The sequence below is a fragment of the Alexandromys fortis genome, unplaced genomic scaffold (assembly GCF_014885135.2).
Source record: "Alexandromys fortis isolate MF-2015 unplaced genomic scaffold, M_Fortis_MF-2015_v1.1 scaffold_204, whole genome shotgun sequence".
Taxonomy (NCBI): domain Eukaryota; kingdom Metazoa; phylum Chordata; class Mammalia; order Rodentia; family Cricetidae; genus Alexandromys; species Alexandromys fortis.
Window position 1 is genome coordinate 381,608 of NW_026068116.1, and position 20,077 is coordinate 401,684.

Genomic DNA, 20,077 nt, shown 5'->3' on the forward strand with positions numbered 1-20,077 from the left:
GTAGGTTACTGGTAATATTTAATGCAAGTATTATGTGAATAGTTAACAGGCTGAATCATTCAGGGAATAAGCCAAGGAAAAAAGTATGTATGTTTAGTATAGGCACAATATTTTTTTTATCTAAGGTTGTTATTTTATTTTATTTACTTTCCTGTTTTTTGAGACAGAGTTTCTTCCATGTAGCCCTGATTGCCCTGGAACACATTATGTAGATCAGGGTCGTCTTGAACTTGAACTCACAGAGATCCACCTATCTCTGCCTTTGCCTCCTGAGAGCTGGGGTTAAAGGCATGCACCACCATGCCTGGCCCTGTTTAAGGTTGTTTAAATTCGCAGGGGCATCACCCAAAGATGCAGATGTTGCCACATATCAGTTATCCACAGTATTTTGTGGAGAGTTTGTAAGCACACTCAGCAGCAACTCTCCTCACTTCACCACATCCATCCATGTTAGTCAAGAAACCAAGGGACCCTTCAGTCACCATGTCAACATAACAAAGACCTATTGGCCCCAAAGTACCATTTATGGGGTGCTTCCTGAGGCCAGGGGCTTTGCACGGTGTTTGAGAGGATCCAGCTGAACCTCCAATTCCAGAAAAGGCTTTTGTACATTTAAGTAGCTGTCTGTCAGTGGAGACACGTGGGAAACATTTTATACCTAAAAATGAGTTTTGTTCTGTCAAATGTGGTAGCTCAGAACTGTAATCCTAGCATTCAAGAGGCAGAGGCAGGAAAGTTGCCAAGGTTTCAGGACCTGCCTGGGGTACAAAGTGAAACCCTGCCTGGAAACAAACACATCTGTGAGCAAACAAGTACTAACAAGTTTTGTCGTTCATTTTGCACAGTGGCAAAATATTTATACGCTCGTTATAGGATAAATAAAAGTGCTATTTCTCAGCTGCCCTTTTAACCAAGATATGTTTACCATCACTGCGAACTTGCAACTTTGGTAGCTGCAGCATGGAAGATGGCCATGACATTGGTAAAGTTTAGTTTTACAACTGGAAGTTGGGGTCAAAGGAATTGTCATTTTTCTTTTTCAAAAAATAGTTTCCATTTTTGAACAATTCCTATTTTTTTGTGTGCCTTACAGGCTTACAGTCTTTTTTTTTTTAATTATTTATTTATTTATTATATATACAATATTCTGTTTGTGCGCATGCCTGTATTTCTAAATCATTTTACTTTTTTTCCCTCTGTAAATAGCAGTCTGGCCTACAAAATATTGTTTTTTACTTAGAAAATGTAAACATGCATTTTATGAACTGAATAGACCAAAACCCAAAAATCTTTAAAGACATTATTATTTGGGGCTGGAGAGATGGCTCATTGGTTAAGAGCATTGCCTTGTCTTCCAAAGGTCCTGAGTTCAATTCCCAGTAGCCACATGGTGGCTCACAACCATCTGTAATGAGGTCTGATGCCCTCTTCTGGCCTGTAGGCATACATATTTAAAATAAATAAATAAATAAATAAGTAAGTAAATAAATAGACATTATTATTTTAATTCGTTTATGCTATGTGTTTGAGTGTTTTGCCATACTACAAGAGCAACAAGAGCTGTTAACCACTGAGGCATATCTCCAGATCTTCAAGTGCATTTATTTATTTATCTATTTATTTATTTGTGTGTATGTATGTGTGCATTTATGCTACAGAGCACGTATGAAGCTCAGAAGAAAGCTTCCAGTAGTCTGTTCTCTCCTCCCGTCATGTAGCTCCCAGGAATCACATCCAGTTCATCAGACTTGGGGGCAAGTGTCTTTGCCCACTGAGACATCTCACTGGCCCAAGGATTGATTTTGAAAATTTAATAAGACTTGGTCCGAGGAGATGGGTCAGTTGGTAACATGCCTGCCACGTAAGCATTAGGGCCTCCGTTTGGATTCTCTGCACCACCACAAAAGACAGGTTTCAGCAAGAGCTGCTGTAGGGTGGAGACACTTGGAACCTGGAGCTCACTGGCCAGTCTTTTAGTCAGTGAACTCCAGGTCCAGTGAGAGACTGCCCAGAGGAAGAGACTGAGGAAAACACCCAATGTTCAACCTGGCCTCCATGTGCATGAACGCATGTGTCCACATACAGGAACACCTGGAGAAACACACACACACACACACACACACACACACACACACACACTCAATCTAATACATGCAGCATGTCTCCAAATGCCTTCTCTCCTGCCTCCAGGAAGATGGCTCCTGTGATTTGCCGTTGTTCTGGTGAAATGTTCGCCTCTATGACCCTAATTGTATGAGAATGACTTGACAGAAGGGAAAGTGTCGTTCCTACTCTTAGAATTGAACTTGAAGTTGTAGATGGATGGGTTAAGGTTGTGAAACTCAGGACATCCCATCTCTTCACTGTAGATCATTTTGAATTCAATGCATAAGTACCAGCCACGGGTGCACATCATAAAGAAGAAGGACCACACGGCCTCCCTGCTCAATCTGAAGTCTGAAGAATTCCGAACGTTCATCTTTCCAGAGACGGTTTTCACAGCAGTCACTGCCTACCAGAACCAGCTGGTGAGTTCAGCTCCTGCACAAGGGGTTTCCTTGTACTCAGAGCGGAAGTTTCTTTGGAGAGAGCTATTGAACATCAGCATCAGAGCATAATGTACCGAGGGACCCATGTATTGCATCATCTTATCTTCTAGGACCTGTGTTCTGTAATACAGGCTGTCTGGTAGCTGAGCCCTAACCTGAATCCAGCCCAGTGTACCTTCCACAGGGAGCTCCCTGATACTGGTTCCTCCTCCTGCACAAGCATGCTCTTTTTGTTTTCCTAACAAATGCAAACCTTGTAGACAGCTGCCCAAATGACTAACACTTGAGGAATTTTGTGAGACTAGCTTAGCCACAACTGAGGATAAGGAAAATGGTTGTGAATGGCTCTTTAAATAAAAAGCTTCAGTCGGATATTTCATTGCCGTCAAGATTCCAGCTCACAACATCAGGCCCTATCTTCTACTCTCTGTCATTCAGTATATTTCCAACTGGACTATTATTCTCATGCATAAGATTTAGTCTTAGTAAATATTTATCATTGTCCCACTAAGGCTGAGTGCTGTTAGGCACTAGCTCAAACATTTTATTCTTTCATGGTCAGCAGAATGCTGACAGGTTTGTAGCATCATACTGAAGCTGAATGGCATGGCCAGGAAGCTGAGGGGAAGGAAGAGTGAGAAACTTTTCTGCAGTCAAAAAAAAAAAAAAAGCAGGAAGTAGAATTCCCTTGAGTGCACACAATAAAAGGTCTTCACACAAAAAAAAAAAAAAAAAAAGCAGGAAGTAGAATTCCCTTGAGTGCACACAATAAAAGGTCTTCACACCTTTAGTTTAATTGACAATGTGGCTGTTCAGAGTTCTTCATCTCGCTTTTGTTTGATTAGCAATAAGTAGCTAGTGCTTGCCTTCCTCCTGGCGGGCTGTTGGTGTAGGTTTGTAATGGAAAACAATCATACTGCCTGCTGGCTGAGAATCCAACATGGGTGGGTAGGCAGAGGAGATCCAGAGGCTCTGGGAAGTCAGGAGTCAGCTGAAAGCAGAGGAAGTCCTGTGCAAATAAGAAGGCAGGAAGGGGGCTAGAGAGATGGCTCAGCAGTTAAGAGTAACTGTCTGCTCTTCCAGAGGTTCTGCGTTCCATTCCCAACAGCCACATGGTGGTATATAACCATTGATAGTGGAATCTGAGGCGCTCTCCTGGTGTAAAGGCATGCCTACAGACAGAGCACTCACGTACATAAAAGAAATTAAAATCTTAAAAGAAAAAGAAGTAGGGACAGACAGAAGAAGTATTTAAGAATGGCCAGAGTGGGTGGAGAAGGCTCGTGTTCCGTTCACAGCTATCGCTGCCATTTCCCTGGCTTGTAAACTGGGGCTATGAACTAACCAGACCGTATTTGGAGACTGCAGTGCCCCACGGATGATGGGACGATGTGTACCAACATGTCTTGTGAATGCAATGTTGGACTGTTCAGGAGTGCCAAGAGTGCTTATCCACACTTGGACTTTAAAATGTCAGTGATTGTGCATGGAGACGGCTCAACAGGTAGAGGCATCCCTAGAAAACACACACACACACACACACACACACATGGACTCACGCACGCATGCACGCGCACGCGCACACACACCCACACTTAAATAAATAAATGAAATTAAAAATTTGTTGGCATATTTGCTAAGATAAATCAATGCATAGTTGTTATGTAAATCACCTTATGATATAAACAATGTGTCACCTCTTTGTTCTCCAAAATGATAGCACAAAAGGAGAGACTTTCAGAGAATATCCAACTAAAACTTTTGTGAAGAGATCAAAGTCCACAGCATCCTAAAGCCCTGAAGAGCTTGATCTTTGAAGCCACAACCACACTTGTGGAAAGCATGTAGAACGTGGCTCGCCCAGGTTCCGAGAAATATTAAGTTCATTTCCACCAAGTGAATGTGTAACTTTATGATCCAATACTAGTTGTATAACACTTTTCAAAACCTTGTTGATGTTTTGGGATGAAGTAAAAACTTGTCCTGTGGAAACTTCAAAGCTGCTCTCAGAATTCCCTTTTAAGAGGGACAAAGTTAGAAAAAGTAAATTACAAGTTTCATTCTTTAAACAGAAACGCAATAAGAACCAATATGGAGGGAAGTTTCCACGTGCAATACCTTAGATTTGTTTTGATAGGCGAAGGAGACATCCTAAAAAACCACCAGCAGGCCTTCTGCCACAGCGCATAGATTACATAAAGGTGGCTAGACTTTGGCGCTTGCTATTGTACAAAGTGCCACTTAAAGGACTGATTTTATCTACTCTTTGCAGGAATATTATTAAATCAGAGAAATAGTAGTTTATTATGCAATACACGGCGGGGGAAATTGAGGTGACTTGCTGTGCCCATCGTGGATCTGAAGCAAGGCAGTTATAGTTATTATAGTCCTTGATCTCTAAACTGAGTGTCAGAGGGGCAGGACGCCTTTCCTCTCCGCTTCTGACCCTGGTGGACCCTCAGACATCTTTCCCAGAGGGTTTTACGTTATTGTTCCCCCTCACCACACACACGCTCACTGGTTTTTGGCTGTGTGGGGCTGTCCTCACACAGGATATTAGTGAGTATGATGTGAGGGTTACTATCCTCAACAAGGGGGCCAAGAGTCTGCTCGGCTCACTTTAGCAAAGATATACCATGCCCATCCGTTTGATAGTCTCATGGGATTATTTTTTCACTAACCTATTTACTCAGAAATACTTCAGTGTCAGAAGGAAAGTCTTATAAGCAAATGGTCAAGTGAACTGCATGCACTCTCCACCCAGGCTTCATAATCAAACCGTTACCAAGTTTGCTTCATTCTGTCTACTCCTTTTTCCCCTGTCTGTACTGTTCTGCCAATCCAAACTAAGATACTAGTCTCATCGACTGAGGCTGACTCCATCCAGCAAGCACCGTCCCACGGTGAGGATATTATTGTTGTGACCATATTGTCTTTAAGACAGCCCAGAAGATCTATTAGAAATTTTCCTTTCAAACGATGTCAGCTCATCTAAATTTTAGTGTTGGCCCATTAGTGCCCATTGTGATTTTGTTTCTTCCCCTCTTGTACTAAGCTCCAACTAAGATTCATTGTCTAGGCTGGTTATTTTAATTCAGAAAAATCCTTCTATATTTTTCTCAATAATCTTATTTAATTCTGACATGAATCCCTCACGGGAGTCCGGTGAGTATCATTTTGTAGATAATGAAACTGAAGTTCCAAGTGGTTAGGACACTCACTCATGGCTACATATTTGATAAGTGCCAGGCCTGTCAAGGTTTGACCTTCTGGGTCCTAACTCCTCCGTTTGGGTTGGATTGCAAGCAATAAAGTAATCACTTCCAAGATCAATAGTTTGAAAGCTGAATTTGAGAATGCCACTATATTAAAATAATATATATTTTATTGCTAACTAATGCAGATTCTAACATTCATTACTCCTCTCGCTAATGTTTAGTTTTCTAATCAAAAGAACAAGTGGGTTCAAAATTCAGTCCCAAGAACCCATCAATCTTTGATTGTATCATAAAGTCTAAAGATTAATAGAATTAGTAGACCATTTCACCATGGAATAGCCCACAATAGAAGCATCTTCCTCCTCAGACTCCTGGGTTTATTTCTGTAATCCACTCTCAATGCCATCGTTAGCATAAAACCATCCAGAGATGTGGCTTCATATAGCAGGACCGTTTGCACAACTGGCTGATAGATTTCCTTCAGCAAATAAAGCTGACCCAGGCCTCTTTAGAAACCAGTTCAGGAACTGCCATTTTCAGTGGGTGGTGTGCTGTCTTCTCCCTACCTCACCTCCAGGGCTCCTGGAGTCAGCTGCTTTTTCATTGCCACACTGCGTGTACTCATTTACCTACAGTAAACACACAAAAATAAACACGATACAAAGGAAATACATAGTGTGTATAGCATCAACAAAAAGTTTTCCACGCATGAAGAACTAAGATGAGAAGGGGGAGGGATTAAAAGTTTCCACTTGGACCCATTTCCCTCTGTCTTAAATTTGACATAACTATTATTTTTATGTCTGATAAATTCAAGTCAAAGAGTGAGTGAGTGAGTGTGTGTGTGTGTGTGTGTGTGTGTGTGTGTGTGTGTGTGAACCCTTCTTACTTATTGACGCCGGTAGTTTTATTTAAAATTAATGAAAATGGGACCTTTTCACCCATTTCTTCTTCTGCTTTTTGCAAGGGGATGATTGCATTTCTTTACATTATTGGATAAATGCTAAATACATTATACTTTCAACAAACTATTTTATAATTTAAGATTTAAAGGTCATGCATTGTTTCTGAGCTGGCAGATCATTGCTGTGGAGTTGAAGTGTAGGTCAGGTTTCATTTCTAAATGCCTTTGGTCAGACCTCCTCCTGATAATTGGAGAAATGGTCTCCAAGGGCCAATTTTACCTTATGGCTGGGACCCCAGCTGGATTCCAAGTCCGGTGTTGTGACAGTGGATAAGAGTAACAGTCGCTGTAAAGCTGTCTTTCCATGCACTGCTGGTGGCGTCACAAATCTGCCTTCTAATTGTGCGTACACTTATTTACAGATAATAGCAATGGTAAAATTAATGAATTTTCTGGTTTCCCATGCATTACTCTCCATCATTGCAATGATAGCAAAAACACTAGTCTTTGCATGAACATGAACATACGCATGGCAGGATTTCTTAAGTACATAGTGCTATTCTTAGTTGTCAATACATTCTCTTCACCAAGTGAAGAATCTTGCTGCTTTGAAAAGCTGATTCAGGGGAGGAGAGAGATGGCTCCTTGATCCAGAGTGGAGGACTGGGCTTTGGTTCCCAGAATTCACATCTGGCATTTTTCAACCAGAGGATCAGATACCTTTGTCTGCCTCCTGCAGGCTCTTGCACACATGTAGTAAATGTCAACCCACATAGGCACATACATACACACACAATAAAAATAAATCTTAAAATAATTGTTTTTGAGTGATAAAAAGATCAGTGTCTCTGGCTTACCAGGGCAGCAGCTTTGCAGGTTGCGAACTTCCTGGGTGGAGTTTGTTGGAGCAGGTCCAGGTGCTTAGCCACTTCGTCTCATCCATTCTCACAGACAGTCATTCCATTATCCTCAGTTCTACAAAGAGATGTCTAGGTGGGATTTCCCTCTGTAGGCTGTGATTGCCACTAATGAATAAACAAGCTGCTTTGGACCTATAGCAGGGCAGAACTTAGCTAGACAGGGAAAACTAAGATGAATGCTGGGAGGAAGAAGGGTGGAGTCAGAGAGAAGCCAGAAATGGACACCGAAACTTTAGCCGGTAAGCCCCAGATACATGGTCATACACAGATTAATTAGAAATGGGTTAAATTAATATGTAAGAATTAGCCAATGGGCCAAGCAGTGATTTAGTTAATACAGTTTCTGTGTGGTTATTTCTGGGTCTGGATGGCCAGGAAACGAGCAAGCAGTCAAGTGGCCTCCTTCAGCAGATGTCAGACTTCCCTTAGTAAGCAAGTTTCCATGTTTTTAATTTAAATACTAATGTCTGACCTTTTTATAATTTGTTGTTACTTAGAAAATAAAAATTTTATTATTTAAAATTATTTTGCAGTTGGATATGATGGTACAAACTTTTAGACTTAGACTCAACACTCAGGAGGCAGAGGCAGACTGATCTCTGAGACTGAGGTCAACTTGGTCTACATAGTGATTTCCAGGATAGCTAGGAGTATGTAGAGAGATTCTGTGTGAAAAAACCAACACACACACACTCATTTACACATATGTATGTATGTGTGTTGTTTAATCTTTAAATAAGAAAGCGAAATAAAAGCCAGGAGGTAGTGGAACACACCTTTAATCCCAGCACTTGGGAAGCTGAGGTAGGCAGATCTCTGAGTTTGAGGTCAGTCTGGTCTAAAAAAGCGTGTTCTAGGACAGACTCCAAAGCTACAGAGAGACCCTGTCATGAAAAACCATAAAAAAAGAAAGAAAGAAAAACAAAGCAAATAGAATGCTTTTTAAGCATTCTAGGTTAACACACAATTTAACCTAATCTGCAAAATCATTAAATCACAATTTAGTGGTTTGTCCTTAGCATAAAGCTCAACAGTCCTGTCTGGGATTACTGCTGTGGTTGTCTTTTGGGTCTGGAGGTGGGCTGAGCCACATAAGGTATAAGGGGAACTACAATCTCTGTGCTGCTATATTCACTGGAGAAATATAACACAACCCCAGATTCACCCAGCTTTTTTTCTCCCCTACTGCTCAAAATCAGTGATTCCCCCCCCCCCCGCCCTGGATTTAGTCAAACTCATCCATAGAGAAGGTAAACATCAGGCAATTGTCTTGCATTCCTTTCTAATTATTGTTCTAAATTAAATCATCATTGTACTTTATTAGTACTTTACTAGGTATACAGAGGACCATGCCCTATTGCAATTTTTCTGAAGCTTGAAATTATATCAAGATGTGGAGAAGAAAAGCTATCATTGATACCAGTGAATGTTATAAAAAGGAAAGTTTAAAAAAATTGTGGTAGATAATTATAAGAATGAAAGATAATTCTAAGAAATAAAGAAACTCATGCTGTATTTAATTCATTTCCAGGCACAAAGTTACGACAATAATATTAGATCATGGACACATTAATAGGCATTCATTTCTCTACTTGTATCAGGGCACTAGAGGATTTTAACCAAAGTTGCATTGTTCAAAGCCACTGAATTTTAAAGCTTGGAAATATGAAAACCAATTATAAATTTTTCAAAATCCTTTTCAGGACAAAGCAGCCATCATAGTGTAGACACTTCTTTCTGTTGCATGGTTTATTTGCAACCAAAGAAAGCTTGCTGTGGTTCACATGGAAGAGAAAAAGCTTCAAGAACTTCTGATGTTGCCCTCCATGTTAGACAGCATCTGCCATTATCTCCAGACAATTTTAACTACCAGCAAGTCTAGTGTTAATAGTAACACTACAAGATTTATAAATTCTGAAATGTGGACACTTAACATTGGAGACTGATTCTTACTAGAAAGTAATTCTTTCTAGATGAGCACAGTTATGTGAGTGACATTAAACAGAAGGCTGACAAAGTAACTGTTTCCATTCTAAGTTAGGCAAATGGAAAGGATACTGGTAGTACATTGATACTTTGAAGGCTTCATATCCTGCATTTATATAAAACACGTCAGTATCAGCACAGTGTTGAACATGGGATATAATTAGCCTTTTAATCTTCTTATCTATTACAGTATATAGTCACCTGCACAAAAAGTTGTTTCATGCTTCCAAGTCAGAATGAGAAAGCATCTTTGCTTCCATTTTTCACTTCCCCACAGCACACACGGTCTGCACAACTCTCCCATCTAGGTAGTTCCCCTGCCCCAGTTGGTCCTAACCTTTCCCTAGCATTTTAAATCCTTCACAATCTAGTTTCATGTTCCGTCTTGCCTGAAAGGCCGCCAAATCTTTGCTCTCAATCATGACCCCAGTACACCTGTGGACTTGTCCCTTACCCAAACCCAAACTTCTCCTGATGCTTACAGGATCACTGGGCTCTATGGGAAATGAAAAACTTATTTCTGATTTTGTCTCGTTGACCTCTGAAATGAGATCGTTTTGTCCCCATTTTTTCCTTCCTAGATAACCAAGCTGAAAATAGACAGCAATCCGTTTGCCAAAGGATTCCGGGACTCCTCCAGGCTCACTGACATTGAGAGGTAATGAGAATTTTCTATTTGTTCTTTTGTCCAGATAAGATAAAAGAGTGGGTGGTAAGAACAGGTGCCTCTTAACGCCCACGAAGCATGTTTTTACAGCATGTAGTTACCATTGTCTCTGCACCTTTCCTTCCCCAACCATAAGCCCTGTCAATGTACCGCTCCTCCGTCTCGGTCTCGAGAGCGCCTGCTGCAGGATCTCTCAAATGATTCCCCAGAAAAAAGGTTTATTTGATATGGACTGTGTCTTCCACTGTGAAACACTGTGTATGCTGTGACCAGAAAGTGGGTCCTAGTTACAATTGAACACTGTTTGACTGAACGCCACTCTGAGGGACTTCATAGCCATTTTCCTTCAGAAGGGGGATGTGCTTGGTAACACAAAGAACTGAGGGATGATTTACAATTTTGAACCAAGGGGATGCCATTTAATTTGAGGCCACACAATTTCATCTGTAAAGTGGGTTGCTATCTTTCATCGGAGAAATAAATATCAAGTCTGAGGACCCGGAAGCAGACAAGAAGCAGCCGTGCATGTGAAACTTACCCCTCCACAGTGACAGCTGTTTGTTGTCATTGGACACCACGGAGTGATCGGGATCCAAAGCTACTAGCACGTTATGAATGCTGAAATGTATTTTTTTTTCGAGAAGATTTTTGACCCAGTTGATTATCTACACTCTTTACACACAGTAAATTTCTATCCTTCATCTTCATACTAGGTCTGATATGTTTGCTAATGGGCGGAACACCGCATAGCTACCAGCCCCCTTACTTATACTGTATCTTAATATTTTTGTGCGACTCTCCTACCAACTGCCACACATTTCTGCTTTTTGTTTTATTGTTTACCACATGGGCATCTCTGACCTTGACACCTCTGTCCAATCTGTCTTGGCAACTCAAATGAAAGGTTAACTGTGCTTTATCAACTTGTGTCTGATTCTTCTGAAACCTGCCAAAGTGGCAGAGCACCGAGTGGTTGGCATACTTGGAATGGATGTAGAAGCTATGTGGGGAGCCCGAGAGCTTGAGTTAAAAAAATAAAGACTAATTGCTGGAGAGTCTGACTACTGGTCGGAGTGCTGAAGTCAGCGACAAACCTTAGGCCGTTGAAGGGACATCTATTGCCAGAGTCGCAAAAAGCAGGTTGGTTAGAGAATTGTGGATGGTGGCATTTATAAAAGTGCACATAAGCCCAAAGGGCAGAAATGTTTCCGAGTCTCTCGTCTTAGAGTAGCCTTGCATCCAACCCTTTCGACCCTGTCTGAGTAACTCTGAACGCTCTCTGTGAGCTGATCGTAGAGTAAAAATAGTCCTGGAGTTGCCCCATGCTCAGGAGATAGGAGAGCAGCCTGGCTGCCCTTTAGAACAGCAGATTTGATAATGCATGTGGCCACATTTTCCACTTATTGAATAAGCGCTCTGATGTGGGAGCACTCCCTTGCTTGTGAAGCTAAGTGGCTCGCGATGGTCCTAAGGCCAAGAGAGCGCTCTGCTGTGACTAGCTGAAAGTTTGCAAGATGACCTAAGTGGTGTGAAACTGGCCCAGGTTTTGGATTTCATTTCCAGGTATTTAAGTCTGAATTTTTCCTAAATAGCCTTTGGGGATGGGACAAATCAGATCAATTGATCTTTAGAGACCTAAAGAAATTAAATTAGTCTGGAGTCAGTTACTGCACTAAACCATGTAGTAATTGAATTGTTCCTTGTAACTGATTGAAAACAGCCCTATCTGTATCAATCCTGGGAGCTTTTCTTCATGAGCGATCTGAGGGGAAAACACATTTTTTTATGACACGATGACAGATGCTGCATTTTTCTAACCTAACTGAATATGATGTAATAAATATGTGACTTTAATGATTTCAAGTTTCCTGTCCTAGATTTATAACCTACTGTGGAGGACAGCCGCCCCCAAATACTGTCAGCATGGGACGTGTGTTCTTGGACTTTAACGTGGCCTTTTCGTAACTACCAGCGCTGGGTGCTTCTTGAGGCCTCACGGTTGTTCTGGGTCTGGGTTTGGCGGGGTCTGTGTCGCTGGATGTGTCCTTCCTGCCCTTCATGTGCAGCCTCGTTGTGCAGGGTCAGCGTCCTGAGTTGTAAAGCAAACTCATGTCCTTATCAGGAGTGAAAGCACACTACAAAGCCCAAAGGGATGACTCCACAGGAATGAATTTTTAACCATTTAGACCAGGGAAAGCATTGCTGCTGGTTCTATGAGTAAGGAGCCTAGGACAGCCTCTGGCTTGCTGTGTTCTCCTTTCTCCCCACTTTTAGGGGGGTTTCATAGAGACACAAAAGATCAGTGGTACTTATGAAGAAGGGATGATAACTTAGGATATTTTCTTCAGAAGTCAGTGCTTTTGTTAGTCCCGCTCTTTGGACAAAGAGTTACTGCTCAACTGCAGAACAAAAACCAAAAAATGTTGACCAGGAAGGAAAAAGCATAAAAACAAGAGCAGACTCCAGTGCCTATGTGTTCCCCTGGGTTCTTTTTTCTGAGGACACCAGTAACCAGATGCTATTTTTAACCACTTTCTCTCTAGATATATCTACCTTATAATTTTTTAATTATTGTCTTTTTTTTTTCATTTTATACCACAATTTTAGTTACTTAGGGTTCTTATTTTTTTCCATTTTGAACAATGAAATGGAGAAAAATGTATTTCTTTACATGTATTATTGATTATGTATATAGGATAAGTAACCAAAGGTAAAAATACTGGGTGAAAACATGTGGTTTTATTTATTTTTCTACTATGCTGCTATTTTTTAATGTCAGTTTTACTGGAGAAAGAACCTAAGCTTTCAATAGTAGGAAACAATTTAATAAACTTTATTGTCATATGATTTAGAAAACAGTGTTCAAATACATAAAATTAAAAATACTATTTTAATCATTTTAAGCAAGATATTCTGTGACATTAAGTAGATTTATAATGTCATGCAGCTATCACCTCTATCCTTTTCCAGAATGTTCTCAGTATCACAAAGACATGGTATGCTCAGGCCCCATCCCCCTTCTTTTTTTTTTTTAAAGATTTATTTATTTATTAAGTATACAGTGGTCTGCATGCATATGTCCCTGCAGGCCAGAAGAGGGCACCATATTTCATTATAGATGGCTGTGAGCCACCATGTGGTACCTGGGAATTGACCTTTGGAAGTATAGTCAGTGCTCTTAACCTCTGAGCCATCTCTCCTGCCCCCATCTCCCTTCTTTCTCCTGGTCTGATCCATTTTAGTTTCTGTCTGTGTGAATCTGCCTAGTTAATTATCTCCTGTAATGAGTGGACACATGATCTCAAATATATTTAACACACAGCCAAGTTTTCCAAGAAGGCTCATTTAGGAATTAAAACAAAGGAAGAAGGAAAGAAAGATTGTCTGTCCATATATTTGTGCCCTGTCAAAAATGGTGGTCCCCGTTTCATATTTTGCTAAGATGATGGTCTAAATACAAATTTTTAGGAATTAGCCTATTTCTGGTGCCCTATCAACCTATGAAAGCCATTTATGAATCATGAGAACTTTGACAAAAGCCTGTAAGGAAGAACGGGTTTGTTTTAGCTCTCCATTCAAGGTATTGTCTATCATGGCAGGAATCAAGACAGCAGGAGATTGGGGCAGCTGGACACATTGAGTCCAGTGCCAGGAATCCGAGAGTGATGGATACTTGCTTCTGCTCAATTCCCTTCTCTTATTATGCAGACAGGGAATGGTGTCTCCCCCACGATGTGGGCCTTCTCACTTCAGTTAATACAGTCAACTTATTTGTCTCCCACAGAGGTATCAGGGGCCAGTCTCTCCGTTCTTGACTCCAAGTTGACAGTTAACATGAAGTCATCGCATTTCCTTCTAGCTTACTATTTACATTTTTGACATGATATATATATATATCAAAGAAATATATCACTTTATATTTTTTCTATACCATATATTACCTGTAAATCAGTTTTTATTTAATTATGTCTGCCTTGATTATTTACCTAATTCTTAAATTTAATTAACATTTTTCATTTATTTTTACATACTGACCAGTTTCCCCTCCCTCCTCTCCTCTTGTTCTTTCCCACATCCCATCTACTCCCTTACTCATCCACTCCTTTTTCTCCATTCAGAAAGAGGCAGGCCTCCCTTGGCCTTGAACCAGGCAAGGCACATCAAGTAGAGGCAGGACCAAGCTCCTTCCCTTACATCAAGACTGGGCAGATAATCCAGCATGGAGAACAGGTTCCCAAAAGCCAGCTAAGCACCAGGGGACAGGTCCTGATTTCACTTCTCGGAGACTTATAAACAGACCAATCTACACAGCTGTCACACACATGCAGAGGGCCTAGGTGGGTCCCATGCAGGCTCTCTAACTGTTGTTCCGGAGTCCATGAGCTCCCAGGAGCTCAGGTCATCTGTCTCTGTGACCCCCTACCCTGTCATGACCTTGACCCCCCCCCACACACTTGTATACTCAGTGCTTGGCTGTGGATCTCTGTACCTGCTTCCATCAGTTACTGGATGAAGGCTCTTTGATGACCATTGGGTAGTCACCAATCTAATTATAGTAGATGAGCAGTTCAGGCATCCTCTCCACTATTGCTAGGAGTCTTAGCTGGGTCATCTTTGTGGATTCCTGGGGGTTTCCCTGGCAACAGGTTTCTCCAAAATGACACCCCCCCCCCCGCCAAATCAAGATGTCTCTTTCATTACTCTCTCCCTCCATCTTGCCTCTCATCTGCCTCTGGCCCCCAGCCTGCCCAATCCACTCCCTCAAAGTCCTATCCCCACCCCAAACTCCACCCCCAGTTTGCCTAGGAGAACTCTTCTATTTCTGCTTCCCAGGGAAATCCATGCATCCCACTTTAGGCCCTCCTTGTTATCTAGCCTCTGTGGGGCTGTGGATTTTAGGTTGGTTATTCTATACTTACTCCTAATCCACTTACGAGTGAGTACATATCATGTTTGTCTTTCTGAGTCTGGGTCACCTCACTCAGGATGATTATTTCTAGTTCTATCCATTTGCCTGCAAATTTCATGAGGTCATTGTTTTTTTACAATTGAGTAACACTTCGTCATGTAAATGTACCACATTTTCTTATCCATTTTTCAGTTGAGGGGCATCTAGGCTGTTTCCAGGTTCTGGCTATAATGAATAATGCTGCTATGAATATAGTTAAGCAAGAGTCTTTGTTGTATGACTGAGCATCCTTTGGGTATGTGCTCAAGATTGGTATAGGTGGGTCTTGAGATAGATTGATTCTCAATTTTCTGAGAAACCGTCACATTGATTTCCAAAGTGTCTGTACAGTTTTCACTCCCACCAGCAACGAAGGAGTGTTCCCCTGACTCCACATCCTCTTCAACATAAGCTGCATCAGTGTTTTTGATCTTAACCATTCTGACTGGTGTAAGATGGTTGTTTACCTGATTCTTTTTTCCCCCACTAGGTCTTGTAGTCTTCCTAGCTGCTGCTTTTGTACTTTGCATAAATTGATAACATACATAAATACTCAAGTGTCTCAGATGTCAAACCTCCATTTTCTTGTTTTCAAATTTCCTTGATGCTCTATGATGCATCCATCTAGTCTTCAGAATCATCTGGCAAATCTTCCCCCGAAAATGTCATAGGAATTTTGGCTTTGTTTCTGTTGAATTTATACACAAGTTCTCAGGAGAAAATTGATGTGTTTATAGTGTATATGGATGCAAGCTCTTTGATGACAATTGGGTGGTCACCAATGTAATTACAGTAGATGACCAGTTCAGGCATTCTCTCCACTATTGCTAGGAGTCCTAGCTGGGCTCATCCTTGTGGATTCCTTTCAGTTCTTCTCAGGACTATTCATGTTTACTCTGTTAGCTAACAATACCACTGACGGAATTTTGGCATTTTCAGGTTTTGAAATCCCACATTAATTTTCTTAGACACATTCCTGGTTCTATGAAGCTGCAACATTTAGTGCAACCACTCTGGGTAAAGGTAGTCAGTGAAAATTTGAAGAGAGGCTCTTCCAATCCTGAATTTAGGAATGAAAGTAAAAGAATCCTCTGTCCATCTGAACTTTACTTTAAAGTCTTAGTAAACACAATGGAAAACTCTTATTAATATGTGGTACACACCTTCAATCCTGCACTCAGGAGGTAGAGGCAGGTGGATCTCTGTGAGTTCGAGGCCAGCCTGGTCTACAGAGCAAGTTTCAGGCTGACTCCATAGCTACTGGGAAACTGTGTCTTAAAAAACCAAAAGAAGTTTATAATATTCATTAGATATTAAAATATTTTGGGTTATTGGATTAAATAAAATATATTTTATTGCCTATTTATGCAGTCACTGGACTATTAGAGAATTACATATGTGGCTAACATTTTATTCCACTAGAAAATACTGTAACAAGGAGTTTTTATGAGACAGTTTGCTGTGATAAATACAATTTAAGTTAGAACCCAGACTGTTTTTGCTTATTAAAATGATCAAATTCCCCATATCATTCCACCACTGTAGTGAACACAAAGGTTAGTTTATTAAATTCTAATTATTGCTTCACATTCTTTACAAGAGATGATAATTTTTATCTTTTATAGTTACATATTTAAAGCAACTTCTTTCTTTCTGACAACGACTAAAGCACATTGCCGACAATCACAATCTCTGACATTCTTCTCTTTTCTTCTCTGCCCTTTGTAGTGCTTCTTGGGTCTTGCTGTGGGTAGTTTCTGCTGGTTGGCTTTCGGATGGGTGTTCCTTATTTCACAAGCCCCGGAAGCACCAGGGCTGGAATTAGAAGTTCCTTTAAGCCAACACTGTTAGGTTTACATTCAACATTCTTTTAGAATCTGTTGAGTTGATTTAAATTATTGTCTACTTTTACATAATAATATGATTTATTATTCTCATATTGCCTGTTGAATTATTATCTTATTTTTGGAATAATTCCCGTCTGGATTTTATGTTGCTTTGGAAGTATATTGTCAGACTTTAGTTATTTGTGTTTTATGTAAGACTTTTTGCTGATATTTGTAATGGGTAGGACTTCGTTCCGTTTTCTCTCTTTGGCCCTTTCAGATTTTTTTCATTCTCATTATCACATTCAGTTTGCTTAATGGAAATATAGTACTTCTTCTTTTCACTTTTGGATTTAGTTTCAATAGGAAAGAAATAACCTTTACTCGAAGAGTGTATCAGGCCAGCACAAACACCAGCTGCAGTGTTTTTTGAGAGGACCACTTCTTTGTCAAAATTCCTAGTTTGTTCCACAAGTGATAGCTAACTATAGATGGACTTTGTCTCATTTAGGGCATTTGTTTGACTTCAGCTTCATCTAACCCTGCATGCACTCTCTTTTGACCTTTTCTTTTGATTGTCCTTTCATTTTTTAAAAAAATATTTATTTATTTTTATATACATTGGTGTTTTGCCTGTGTCTCTTTTTAAAACACTTTTTAAATATTTATTTATTATTTATTATGCATACAATATTCTGTCTATGTGTATGTCTGCAGGCCAGAAGAGGGCACCAGACCTCATTACAGATGGTTGTGAGCCACCATGTGGTTACTGGGAATTGAACTCAGGACCTTTGGAAGGGCAGGCAATGCCCTTAACCACTGAGACATCTCTCCAGCCCCTGCCCTTTCATTTTTTAGAAGAAGTCATGATACCAATGCATTCTCCTCTCTTTCTTCAACATACAAACATCCTGATATTTCTTTCAGACAAAAATAAGTATCACCTGCTTGCATTGCCTAGGTTTTTGTTCCTTTTTATGCCTTCTTAGAATTGTACATACTTTCTTCAGCTCTTTCCTTCCCTTTCTTCTGCCCTGTCTCGTAGAGCTTCACTACTGCCTCACAGTCCACCTTGGCCTGGTTGCCTGTGACCCACTGACTGCCAGACCAGTTTCCAGTCCTCAGCCTGCTCAGCACATCAGCAAATCTAGTACATCTCTCCATTTCCTTCTGGGCTTCTCAGCTTCTCCCTCTCCTGGTTTCTAAGTAGACTTTCCTGCTTTTCCATCCTCATTGTCTCCTCCGTAGTGGCCAGGTGATACATACCTTAGATCTTCCATCTTTGCTTCCTAGGCTGCACATGCATCCTGAGAGGTCTATCTCAGAGTGAGGCCGATTCTACAGGGCTTGTTGGGTTCCCTCCAGATTCAAACATACAACCAGCCACTGCTTTTACTGTCCCCTCCTGGCTAAAAACACCTCAGATTTTACCTACCTGAAACGGAATGTGCTACTGCCTCCTCCACATGCTCTTCCCTCATTGTTCCTGATGCAGTCATGACTGATTCTTTCCGATGCTCGGGCCATCAACTGGGAAGTCACTCTGACTCCTCTGTTTGTCTTGAAACAGTTGATGACTCTTACTATCTAATCATTCAAAATACACTGTAGAGCCTCAAACATTTGCCATGTTGCTTACCAACACACAAATGGAGCCACTATCCCCTTTCTCCTAGATTATTACATTAATTTTCCACTTGATCTGTTTGCCTCCACCCTTTCTGTCCTTCTGTCTGTTTTCAATAGAGCAATCAGAAGGACTTTCTCAATGACAAGAAGCTGTGCCCAGTTCTCTAGTTACTCACTGAAGGCCCAGTGAGTTCTCCCTGGTCTCCAAGCAAGTGCATCTGTCCCTCTCTTGCCCATTTGCTCTAGACACCCTGGTCTCTTGTCTTTCTCCTAGCTTGCAAAGGCTGAGTGGGAACACTTAGATCCTCCACCAGCACTGTACTTAATGCCCTCATTTCAGCCTTTGTATTCTAATGTCTTCAGAACTTAGAGTCCGGTAATACTAATGCTCAAGTATTGCTGGTAAGTTGTATTGTTGATGATGTGTCCTTAAAAATATCATTTAGTATATCTGGAAAATGTGTGAATGTCTTTGCTTTCTTTTGCTAAACCTCTGTAAGACTGGGACAGCTGAGTTGTATGGTGCTTCTCTGATCTGAGACTGCATCCTGTGTAGAACAGCTGTTAGAGTCTGTGTCCTTTGTAGGACAGCTGTTAGAGTGTGTCCTGTGTAGGATAGCTGTAATAGAGTCTATGTCCTGTGTCAGACAGCTGTTGTGGAGTCTGTGTCCTGTGTAGGACAGATGTAATAGAGTTTTTGTCCTGTGTAGGACAGCTGTTAGAGTCTGTGTCCTGTGTAGGACAGCTGTTATAGAGTCTGTGTCCTCTGTAGGACAGCTGTTATGGACTCTGTGTTCTGTGTAGGACAGCTGTTATGGACTCTGTATCCTGTGTAGGACAGCTGTTGTGGACTCTGTGTCATGTGTAGGACAGTGGTTATGTAATCTGTGTCCTGTGTAGGGCAGCTGTTACTGACTCTGTATCCTGTGTAGGACAGCCTCAGCTTGCTTTACTCTTAGTACTGTAATGGGATCTCTCCATATGTGCTCGGCAGTGAGGTACACACTGGAAAGGTGAATTTTCATTACTCTTCGAAACAATCACTCACCAGGAAGCTTATCTCTGCCTTGTAGATGTGACAAATAAAGCTGAGTGATACTGGTGCTCTGTCATTAGTCACAAGACTTGTGACAGCTGAGCATCAAAGCCTGTTATGCCAGCAATGTAGATGGACTGTTTGTCTTCCCATAGTCAGGACTTAGCTCTTAAGTTTAGAAGCTCCATCATTTCTTACGCTTTAACTCACCAAAGAGTCTTAAGTTCACTTATAGGACAAATGCAAATCATTTTTCTAGTCTAGCCTTAATGAGCAGTATCACTGGCATTCAGGTCACACATTACACTTCACACAACGATACAGGAGTGAGAGGGTGGCCAAGGAAGGGTTAATGCTACCTCAGGAATCTAAAGAACCTTGCTGAAAGTGA

The 20,077-nt window shown here is 40.9% G+C and overlaps 1 protein-coding gene across 1 annotated transcript in view; it reads left to right on the forward strand.

The window, feature by feature from the left end:
* The window catches only part of Tbx20 (T-box transcription factor 20), a 52,528-nt gene that overhangs the window by 12,275 nt on the left and 20,176 nt on the right, over positions 1-20,077 (forward strand). Inside the window, exons 5-6 of the mRNA XM_050124896.1 lie at positions 2,370-2,528; positions 10,159-10,235. Coding sequence (XP_049980853.1) covers positions 2,370-2,528; positions 10,159-10,235 — 236 coding nt within the window. The remainder of the gene's footprint in view (positions 1-2,369; positions 2,529-10,158; positions 10,236-20,077) is intronic.